This window comes from Epinephelus fuscoguttatus, linkage group LG12, assembly GCF_011397635.1.
Source record: "Epinephelus fuscoguttatus linkage group LG12, E.fuscoguttatus.final_Chr_v1".
In the NCBI taxonomy this organism is placed as follows: domain Eukaryota; kingdom Metazoa; phylum Chordata; class Actinopteri; order Perciformes; family Serranidae; genus Epinephelus; species Epinephelus fuscoguttatus.
In genome coordinates this window covers 35,958,511-35,970,597 of record NC_064763.1, presented here as the reverse complement: position 1 = coordinate 35,970,597, position 12,087 = coordinate 35,958,511, and the positions used below count along the sequence as shown (strand labels likewise).

Genomic DNA, 12,087 nt, shown 5'->3' with positions numbered 1-12,087 from the left:
GGCACCACAAAGACAGGTAGAGTACGGCAGGGAGAAAAAGGAACAAAAACAAAGACGGGCTGAGGTAGAGGGCGGTCCGGACAGGTAAAAGGAGATTCAGGAGGAGAGGAAGATAAAGCATGCATTTTCAAAATGGAGATGGGGAGAGAGATTTAAGAATGAAAGAGGATTAGAAATGGGTGGATAGAGACACAGGGGACAGAAAGGGCAGGCAGGTAAAGATAAATAAAAAGGTCAAGACTGATTTATAAAAGCTCACAGAGATAAGAAGGAAAGATGCAGAGGACAGTAATCAGAATCAAGAGACAGAAAGACAGAGAGGGGATACACAGCTGATGTAGAGAGGGAAGATGCAGAGTGGGAGGAAAATTTCATGAGGGTGAGACCAGAGCGGAGACAGATGAAGACAGATAGAGACACAGAGAAAGACAGACAGCGAGTGACACGGCTGTCATGTGAGGATGAAAGAATGCTGCTTACACATGGGCTGTCAGCTGAGGCTATTATTATTGGAGATAAGAGCTCCAGAACAAACCGGTCAGAGTCAGACACAAACACACAGCAGCGTTATGACAAATATTAGGCATGGTATTCAAAATTAAAAAGGAAAAAAAAAAAAAAGTGGTGAGCGTGTGTCACCGTTTGTTGAGGAAAAAGCAGGTGCACCATGGGAGACACCATATACCCAGAGCTGGTTGTCAAAAGACATAATTAATGTTTGAAAGCTATTGTGGCACACACCCTGATAAGGACTGCCATGTCGTAGTGAAACAGCTTTTATCATCACGTCTCACTGGCCGAGATGGGTGTGTTGACAATTATCCGTGGCTGACGCTCACGCACTCACTGACACACAAATAGATTACCTGTTTGACATAGTGTCAAGGTGGTATTTGCCTTCGGGACAGCCTTGCCCTGGAAACTTTATCATAAGACTTTCTGACATCCATTGAGTCAAAAGGAGACCAGCGCTTTTGTTTTACAAAGTGCGGAGATAATAAAACTTTAGATACTAACAAGCGCTCATTCAACTGGTAATTGTGACTAACGTAGTTTTGACAGTTGATTTATATTTTTTATCCTACAAATGTATAGGTCATTTTATTATTAATAGCAAAAGGAATTCTGTTATTCACTACTGCCCTGTAAAAACACATAAACAGAACATGCACATTGTCCGACGGGACACATTCCCTGCCTTCCACTCTTGATCCGGCTGTCAGACACTGCTCACTGTGAAGCAGTGCGGCATCCTGCGGGATAAGCAGCATAAGGTGCAGCTTGTGGCTTCCAATCGTCATGAAACGGTCATGTGTCGTCTCTTTCATGTCACGCCTCTGCTCTCTGTTTCTGTCTCTGTGTTTGTGCTTGTGTCCTTCTCTGCTCTTATCTCCGATCATCTGTTCTGACTGTAAGCTCTAAAAGGTCAAAGTTTCTGCAGATTCAAAAATGCCAAATAAGATTTTAAAACCTTTTATTGAATCCAATAAAAAACTAAACAACAGCACCTGTGACTGAATAAAGCTCACACAGGTAAAGGGTGATATACAGGCAGAGAAAGAAAAAGATAAAACAGGAAATTAGCTGGTAAAGGACGTGAAAGTTGACCATGTTTGGCAAAATTATTTTCACTTCTCATTTCAAAGAACAGCTACTCTCCTGCCTCAGTTCACCTCTAACTTTACATCAAGACAAGTAACAAACTGTTTCTTTTCATCACCAAGGGTGGGCCTCCCAGTTTCAACACACACACACACACACACACACACACACACAAAACAAACATGTGACTCACTGTGATCGGGGTTTCCTCCGTGCCCCTCTTTTTGGCATTGGAGTCGAAGAGGACATTTCTGCCGCGCCTCTCGCAGTCCTGGTACACTATCAGCCTGATCTGACTGGGCTCCAGCTGGGGGATTGGCCAGCTAGGTGGCACGAAGAGCGGACACAGGAGAGAGGGATCCAAAGAGGGAGAAAGTAAAGATGGAGACAGTAAAGTGATGTAGAAATAGACAGATGGGGGGGGGGGAGGTGAGAGGGAGGAGAGAAAATAATGCAATTAGTACAAATTAACTGACAAGGCGGCGGAGATCAGTGAAATGAAAAGGAGCGAACGGGAAAAGCGAGGAAACATCTCGCATTTTCCTTAAACATCTTTTACGCATTCTCTGAGTGAGAAAACAGGAAATTTGCACATTAGAGACAATGAGGTCAAGCACCCGTAACGAAACACTTCCAAAACAATCTGGTGCAGCATGGTACTGAAAGAAGCTTTGGAGCAACAATATAGGATAACTTCTTCCACTGTAAACACCAATTCTGAGCATTAACCTTGAACATTATCAATTTGGTAACCCATTACATTTAAAATGTATGCAGCAGAACCAGATATGTATTTTTTAATCTATACATTCTTATTTCTTAATTCCCAAAAGACCCATACATTGAGTTTGATTTCTAAAATTGCGTTCCCCCTAAAGGCTGATCATATTGTGTGGCTGATTAAGCCATAGTTGAGCTCTGAGTAAGTATTTCTGCAAGGCATCTGCCAGATATTCATATGACCAGAAAACTGGCTATGCTTTGGGCAGGAGGGAAAAAAGTCGAAATGATGTACTAGCAAGCTCTAAATAAATCAGTGTGAGCCTTCATCCCTCCCAGTGAGCATGGCAGAGTCAACAGACTCCATACCATGGCTACCATTCATCCATCTCATACCTCAACCAGTGGGGAGCTGAAGCAATAAAGATATGCCAAGCCAACCTACCACCCACCCACCCAGTAATGCTTCATATTTAGAGGGTACCCAGATAAAAAGCAGCCACTCACTCCCGACTCTCACTCGGCTGATTTTATCCGAGATATCCAGGGGATCCGGGGGATATTTGCCTGTGCTTGACACATTATGTTTGCAGCTCCTCACTGCTCTACCTTTTCAGTTACACATGTGACAGTCACCCAGTATAACCAGTCTGCAGCTCCAACACATGAGTTGAGGCATGATTCATACTTTACTCAAGAAAATGAGCTTTACTCTATGTGCAGTTGTGGAAGGGAAAACCACTGTATCCTCCAGTGTCCCTCCTGAGGCTGTTCTCAACCAACTTAATTTTATGTAATCGACAAATAGCCGCAGGATATCATTAACCAAATGATAAGTTCATTGAAATTCAAATATCTGTCAAACTGTATTGTAACTGCATCTGTTTCTTTGCAGATGCAGATCTCTTAACAGACCTTCTTACTATGAGCGATGGGATAAAATAGGATTTAAAGCCATATTGGAGACTGGGATTTTTAACTGTTGTAGACTTCAGCAGTGTAAGATTTCTTCTGGCAGGAAACACTGTCCAACAGTTAAGTAACAGTTAAGCGGTTTTTACTGGCAGCCCCTGCTCCACGGCTGTTGCTAGGTAACCTGCTTTTTCATTCAGCTCATCTTATTTATGTTGGTCATCTCAGGCAATATTGTGAAGAATGTTGATGCACATTTACACCTCACTGTGGCTACTACCAGGCCTTCACAGGGCTCTGGCACTCCCTCTGCTTTTGGGGAAAACTGGGTCCCTGGTTGATTTAGTAGGGGCTATAAAGATGACAGAGGTTTGGACCGACAGATAGACTGGCAAGGATTTCTGCCTGACCTGATGGATAGATGGGTCAGGCGCATGGACACAGAGCTGGACCTAAATATAGCCTTTTATTGGGGAGTAGTGGGGGGTGGGAGGGGGGGAGGGTGGGGGGGCGTCATTAAACACAAGTGTTTATAATAAATGGGTTGATAGGGAGCGGTGGAAAAGGAACAGTTAAGTCCATTTCACTTGTCAACAAAATAGCATACATAAGCCCACATTCAAAAACAGCTTTTCAACTGGTGGTCAGTGAGCCTTGACAAGGCAGGGAATACCTTTGGTTTGCTGTATGCTCCTGTGTGTGTGTCTATGTGTGTGTGTGTGTGCGTGTCCATGTGTACATTGCCATGCATGTGAGCTTCTATTTACCAAACACTGGTGTCAAAGTATGGCCAGCATTCCTGGAGGCAAAATGATTCAGCCTTGCAGGGAGTAGGAGGGAGGGAGTCATGCGCTACAGCCTGCGGCAGTGTTTAGTTGTCACACCAAAGTCATTGTCAGACAGGGCCTTAAGGGGCAATCATAAAAGAGCAACTTTTTGGGGGACTGATTGGAGCAACACTGCACAATGAGCTGCTTCACCATGTCTGCATGGAAACATCTCCAGCACTCAATCCTGTAGCTTAAGCATTGAGCCTGTTGCCTGCCAATATGCACCAAAACCACCATCTGAATTTAAATGAGGCTTTGTGGGCATTTAACAAAAGGAGCCATATTTCACTGCATGCCATTGCATACAATTGTCTTATATAGTTAAGACAACTTTCAGATTTAAAAAGTAGATAAAATATACTGAGTCAAACTTTCGTAACATTAGCTAACCTTGCTGGCAGTGTCAACACTTCCTGAGGTGGCTTAACAATTGAGGCGTATCATAGCTGTTACATTAAAATGTTAAACTATTATTGAAGTGGCTTTTGGCATAAAAAAAACCTGTTAGACGAAACAGGGGTTGCCTTGAGGTCAAGCCAATGCTGAAACTGCAGAATAAAGGCCAATTTCCACCAGATGCGCGTTGGTTGCGTCTGCGCTCCGGCACGGCAGCGGAGCCAATAGGATTCCATTCTAGTCAATGTGTGTGTTTCCACCAGCTGCGGCTGTGCTGCGTTCTGGCTCCGTCTCAGCTCCGGCACTCCGGAGCCCTCCGCAACAGATACGCAGGACTTCTATTTTTGCCAGACGCCGGAGCACAACGCAGCAATTCAGCACAGAGCAGATCGTGCGGGGCAGGAAGTCGTGCACAGAAACACAATAAAACACCCGGTTAATTTTCAAAATAAAGTACATAGTGTTCACGGCGGATCATATTTCCGTGCACTACACCTTAAAAACTACATAATGGGCAGAGGCAGGCCTGAAGTCAACAGGTCAGAGGTTTTCAGATGTCATTTCACCCCGTGAACACCATGGACGAGGAGATATTAATCATGGCAGTGCACCGAGATGTCTTCCGGCGGAGCTGCACCACACCACACAGCAAACGCAGCCGGTGGGTATTGACGGACGGCGGAGCACGCAGTGGATAACCAGCGCTGCCGTTCTGCAACGGACACGCATCCAGTGGAAATCCGGCGTAATGCCACTTTCATTGTGTCTGCAGGATATCTAGCAGACAGACACCTGTCTCTGTCTCTGTCAGACACACATTCAGAATAATATTTACCACCTTGTGTCTTCCTGTCGCTGGTAACGCAGACTCCATCTGCATAGGAGGCTCCATTGGGCCCCTGTGGACCTAGCCCAAGTATTACTGACCTCTTAGGCATGTAACAAGTTCTTCTCACAAACCAAAAACATGCACCATTTGTTGACACTTGGGTTTATTTTCCAGGGTACACTGGTGGAGTCGTGCCACGCAGGCTCTTCATACATAGTTGCAAGGTTATTGGTATGCTAGTCCCAGGTTGCTTGGAAGATTTTCTGACAATATGCTCAAGAAAAAACAATAATTTGCGAGAAACTTCCAACAGACTGTCATCTTATTCTACTTAAAGACTGATACAGTTATGTGTTGACTTGTCATTGATTAATCACTCAACATACATCGTCTAACCAGGGTTTGCTTGGGTTAAAAGCAAGATACTACTCTTTTGTTTAGACCAACAGTTAATCGAAGTAAATGTTGGATCACACTGCAAAAACATCTTCCCCTCTGGTTCATATCTGAGGGAAGACCTAACCTCTTACCCAGTCTGAATGTTAAATGGGTGACGTAATGCCTGCCTGGCCTACATAATGATCTCTAATTGCATTGTTTGAGGCTGGGTCGATATTCAGCTCACAGACTTGTGTGTAAGATTACACATCAGGCGGTCGTTTTAGTCTGTCACATGCCTCCTTGCAACTGGACTACTGCCTTTCATGACTGGTTTATTTATAAATGCAACTTTGCTGTTGGTTTTCATACGTTCAGCTTATATGTATCTCTATGTGTTTCAGTTGACAGAAGACAGATAAATAAAATTCTTGCAGAAACAATCTCTGAAAGAGTTTTTGCAACTATCAATAACTGATTTAACCTTCTGAAACCAATATAAGTTGTTCTAATACAATTTTAAATTAACAAAAACTAAAGTTGCTCAGAAGTTGCATGATCTGGTCAAATGTGGGTGCAACAATTCCAAAAATAAGACGACGTGTTGTTGTTTTCAGATCAGCCCAGAGGAGATCTGCATAATTTGACACCAAGTTCACTGCTCCCTTTGTTTTAAACATAACAGAGAGAAAACACAGAGTGAGAGATGCACGGAAGAAGGAATAAACACAGGACAGAAAGCTAGAAAGACTGGAAAAAGAAGGAGCCCTTTCATCAGCAGCAGCAAACACATAGTGAAAAATGTTTCCTAAAGTAAAGAAGCTAAAAGAACAAAAGCTGGGGGACAACTGAAGAAAATAAGACCGTTAAATGAGAAAACGCAGCTAAGGTTAATAGATAGAGAACCAGCTGAGTTTAGATATGAAGAGAAAAGGTCATACAAAAACAGAAACACAAAAACATCTGGCAGACAGAAAAGCATTTGAAAGAAAGACAAGGCAGAATGAGAGCAAAGGAGGAAGTATCCCATCAGTGAGCTTGTGACAGTCACAGCGCTGACAGAAGAGAGGGGAGTCATTCATAAAAGCAGCACATGACTTCATGACTGTTACATACTTGTACTGCTTTGACCTCGATTGTCTGAACCAAAAATGACTCAAAAATTCTCTCACATATAGGTTTTCATTTCCTTAAACAACCTGTTGATCTTAGAATTTTAAAAAAAAATCCCTGACGACAGTTTTATTTAGGTTACATTTCAAATGCCAAGACGACAACAAGCAGGGCCTTGGCATTTCTAAATGATTCACCTTCTTCCTGAACAAAAGTTTTCCAATCCGAGATCACAGAAATGTAAATCAGAAACGCTTTTAACTCCACCCTAATACCACAAAGCCACACAGTTGCTCTTTCCCACATCCACAAACAAAAAGATGAGCTTCATCACAAAACGCTAAGCTTCATTACATAACACCGACCTCAAATGACAGAATCAATCTTTAAAACTACGGCAGGACTATCTCAAACTGCAAGTGCTGTCCACAGGTTGCCAACACTTAGGCAGAAGACCAAACCTAAAAGACACAACAACACAAACAAACCTCCTTTGACCAACACTACCATGCCCACTTGGATGCACATAAGCCTGGTTAAATATTAGCGTCTCCTACCTGGGCATCATTGCGAGTCTGCCAGTCTTTCCCTGGCCCTCTCCCTCTCTCTCTATTCCTCTCTCCTCTCCTCTCCCAGCCAAAGCAGGGTCTAAGAATAGCGGTGAACTAAATTCACACAACAACATGAGACTGTCAGGTGATCGCAGGAGCACTGAGTGCTGGACAGTACAGAGGCAGCAACAGCAGCAAGCCCCGGACTGCTGACTGCCACAAAGCACTGTGATAAGAGAGTGACAGTGGGGGATGTGTTTGTGTGTTGTTTCTTAATCCCTCTCTTTTTGTTCCGCTCTCCCTTGTGTCCCCCCTCCGCTTCTTTCTATCATTCGGTCTTCCATAAATTTAAAAACAAGAATACGTAAATGTACACTTCGTCCTCTTGACAAAGAAGTCTTAGAAGAAAGAGCAGGCAAACAAACAGCTTAAAGAAACCAGACTCTTTCAAGTGAAAGCTTGTTGATTCCTCTTTAATTCTTCCTTTACAAATACATGAATGGTGGTCAGTACTATGAGAAATGGTTAGGTGTGTTACAAGTGGCAGCTTACTAAAGTCTGAAGCAAAGTAGGAAAGTGAGCAGCAACTCACAGAACTGAAACTTTACACAGATCTGCCGAAAAACTCAATGGGTTATCATGCAATTGGGGATTTTGGGTTAGGTCTTAAGTTTGACGCCTCATCATTTCATTGCTACAGGAACCTAAAAATACATTACTCTTCCAGGAAGTTGAAAAAGTTTTTTTTTTTTTAAAAAGGTAGCTTGGTCAGACCATCCCGATGACGTGAGCTCAACATTCTGTTTCATTCTCTGTATTACTCTGGACTCAATGCTGCCCCAAAAACATTCCAGAAATTAAAATCCAATCACAGCCAATGAGGGATCCAAACCATAGATGGCAAAGTAAGCAGCCAATCAGGGACTGCGTTGTAGCTGATGACATGAAATGCAGGCCGCAGCTTTCGGAACAGTAATGGTGGCTCCCCACAAGTACTAACTCTAACATTAGTAAACACAGCAATAAGTGAAGCTATTGCAGAAATAGAGTCAATAACAACAAGTAAACAAGAACAAGAGCATGCTTTCGCGGGGTTTCTTGGCAAAAGCTTGATTTATCAACTGACTCCACTGGTGATGAAGAAAACGCTCCCCTGTGTTTTATTACGCTGATTGGCTGTCAAGACGAGTACTCCCGCCGACTGAAAGTGTTAGGGGCGGCACCAAGTCCAGAGTAATACAGAGAGAGAAACAGAACGTTGAGCTCACGTCATCAGGATGGTCATGAATCATTTCAGATCAAAACAGTGTCATCAAAATGGGCCACTTTCACATATCATGCAGTGATATTAGCAAGACAGGCTGGCTGCAGAAGGCATAAATTTGTGTCTCTGAGATATTTGAACATTCAATAATACAAATTTAACATGTCAAGTTGGGCTGTATCCAATTTGTTGTTATGTCAGTCAAATCAGATGTGCCTATTTAATACAAAGTTATAGAGTTTGAAAGTTTGAACGAAGTTCGGCGGGACATCCAGGGTGACAGTGATATTCACGAAATATAGTAAACAAGCTAAGTTAGCCTTCCGAGCTAATCCACGCTAACTATGCAAATAACACATTGGAACTGTGCAACAACATATTTTTGCTGACACTAAACATCAAAAAAAAGCCAGAGACTGTATTGTATTAGATTTTTTTTGTGAGCTGTTAATTCACTAATTCGAAGCAGAAGGCTGACGATAACACTATCTCAGAGCCTGAACAGGCAAAGCCTGTTCTGCTTCAGGCAGCTGCCTCCGTCTCACGCAGACTCAATCTGGGTATGGGTCTGCAGCTGGCTGTACCGGAGAGCGGCGTGAAAGTGAGAAGCACCCACTCTGCAGCTTATTTTGGGGAGCGAAAGACCTACACTGCACAGTGACTGACAAAAAAAGGGAACGTTCAACTTACTAAGTATCTCGGTCGACCGAGGGGTCTCTGACTGATGATTCAAATCTTCGACTTTCAGAGTGAAGCCATAATCTCTAGGCTTAATTAACAGCCTAAGTAAAAATCACTAGGACTAGACTGTAACAAGAAGATAACAATATATCAACATCTAACATGCAAGTGTGGTTGTATTTTATATTTCTGGCTTTAGTTGAAGCTCTTCTTAGCTTATACACCTTGATAACTACTATTACTAACACCCACAACACCTTACTTAACACCATTTATGTTTCCATAGACACTGATATTGTAATATAGTTGTGCAAAAAATGGTTTGGGGGAACATTTAAGTACACCCAAGTTGGGCATCCACTGTGATGCACTGAGAATTTCAATTGCATACCAAAGGGAGCCACATATGTTGATACTAATCTCTGATTCGTGGAGAAACAAGAAAAATGATTTCATTTGACAGCGATACAGTCTGCAACACTCAGGGAAAAAAGCATCTAGAGCTGCTCCTGGCTGAGGTGTATACTGATAAAGGTCACCAGAAACCAATCATGTTCCTTGACTGCAGTGAGTCTGACATCAGCCTACTTAGTGACCTCAACGAGCCCTCACTCTCTCTCCACTACCACTGGAACATCTGTGTGTGTGTGTGTGTGTGTGTGTGTGTGTGTGTGTTTGTCAGAGACAGAGAGACAGTTACATAAATATCCCCTCGGTCCAAGCTGTGTGACGTTCTTCCGGCTGTGTGTGACAGAGGTTTCTGATGGGTCAAGCCTCAACACGGTATTTTTAAAGGCATTTTTATGCCATTTCTGCTGCAGGCAACAGCCGACGCTCAGCGTATTGGTGTACAGTCAAAATCTATTTCATGACAGATAAAATAGATTTTTGACTGTACATCAATTACATAAATGACAACATTACTACAGAAAGAAATCAATCATCTAGCGTTCTCACCAACATGCTTTGCTGGGTTGCATCATCACATTTAACTTGTAAAGTCTTGTACCAGCTTAGGGTAGTTACGGTTTCACTGCAGGCCCCTGTGTTGTAAACCAGTGCAGGTGGTTTGACAGATGTTGATCAGACAGACAGCATAACGGGGCAAGAGAGGTGAAAGCCACTAACAGCGCGCACAACACATGCATATAACATAAGGAATAATCTGAATGAATTACGGCTTGTTTTCCATAAGGGCAGACTGCTCTGTAGGCGATGACTGCTGAGGTGACCTGTCCCAAGAGAACATTGCACAGCAGTAGTGCCAAACTGATATCTCAACACTCTTAAACTGATTGCATTGCAACTGAGTGTGTTTTGCCACGGGTCTCACATTGGTCCCTGCACGTTCGCAAAAGATGCATCACAGGCTTAATACTCATGTATGAGTCCCAGCTGCACTGTTGATTGCAAGCGGTAGCTCGTTGTGAGCTGTCATGGTACTTTCCCATGGTCGAAGTGCTCTACTACTACTACTCGATATGCATCACTGGAGTGACACAGAGGCACGGTAATCACATCTAATCTATGGGTTATCTGCAACCTTGTGGGGGCACTTTCTGCACGTACAGTCTCAGAATTGCACATGCATGCGAATACTTCCCACGGCCTGCCTGCTTGTCAAATTTAAAACCTTCCATGTAGAGATTGCTGTACCTGTGTAATGCTATATGGGCTGAAAATTAACCCCTAATGGAGGGAACACGCCTTTGCTGCAGGAGAGGCCAAGTCCTAATTTATACAGGGTGAAACACAATATAGCCCTCATCACAGTGACACAACTGCTCCACTTCCTTGGGCTAACAATTATATTGCTCTGCCTAAGTTCTAGTAAACAGCAACTCCCTCAAGGAACTGGCCCACATGGTCTGAAAGCACCTGACTGCCTGCATACCTGCTGGTTTCTCTGCTGGTTATGCTGCATTAAGGACTTCTGCATTCCTGTAATCACATGACTCTGACTTGGTGGAGATGCAACAACGCCCTGAGGTTATTGCGCACACAGCTACGTTCAAACAGAGGCTCCTATCAGCTGGAATCAAGCTGTACATTTTCACTGTCAAAAGAAGTCCAAGTCACAGTGGTTGTAGACAAGAGACAAAGAACTGTTAGTATATATCCTAAAGACACTAGTTGAAGAACAGTTAGTGTATATTCTTTAAAAACACCACAGGGATTTTTATGGCTGGAATTCCCTGCAAAGTGTTGAAACAAGCTATATTTATATATAATGTGTTTGTCTTTACACTGTGTGTGTGTGTATGCCTGTATTCTCATGACTATGTGAATACTTTGGCTTACTTCTGTGTCACAACTTCTGAATCAGCAACACATGACAGAAAGGGAGTGATGAGAGTAATGAGTGTATGACTGTGTCTTACAAAGAATCACATGAGCGCATGATAAGGCTGAACAGGAGTGCCGGAAACTATGTGGAAATTAGAGTGGGAGATCAATTTTGCTTTCAAGGTGAAAAGCAGATTTGCCTCCATAATGCGTGGAATGAATATAAAATTTTTCTATTCTCTTTCCTCCAGTTAGCAAACAAAGGGACAGAAAGTGTCATATGATAGACGTGATGAACAGATCAGCCTTAAAGCAAAGTGATTGCTGTCTGTCAGCACATCCTGCCTCTCTGTCACACCACCTCCTTCCCTGTCATTTCTCTCGTTCTCATCTAAACTGAAAGTGGGCTAATTAGGTGATGTGACTTTTTGGTTTGACTTTCAGGATCCCAACAGACAAAATAATCACGCTGCTGATTATCTATGGACGTTCGATGCTGCGTGACTTTGTCTGCCCCGTGCTGAT

General features: G+C 43.1%; 1 protein-coding gene across 3 annotated transcripts in view; it reads right to left on the bottom strand.

The window, feature by feature from the left end:
• The window catches only part of fnip1 (folliculin interacting protein 1), a 43,463-nt gene that overhangs the window by 25,796 nt on the left and 5,580 nt on the right, over window positions 1-12,087 (bottom strand). For 2 of the 3 annotated variants that reach the window (XM_049592990.1, XM_049592992.1), the window contains exons 1-2: window positions 7,338-7,433; window positions 1,796-1,925 (exon numbers count right to left, since the gene is read on the bottom strand). In XM_049592990.1, coding sequence (XP_049448947.1) covers window positions 1,796-1,925; window positions 7,338-7,348 — 141 coding nt within the window. In that variant the 5' untranslated portion in view covers window positions 7,349-7,433. Of the gene's footprint in view, window positions 1-1,795; window positions 1,926-7,337; window positions 7,434-12,087 lie in introns of those variants that run through there. The other variant, XM_049592991.1, reaches the window with a different exon arrangement.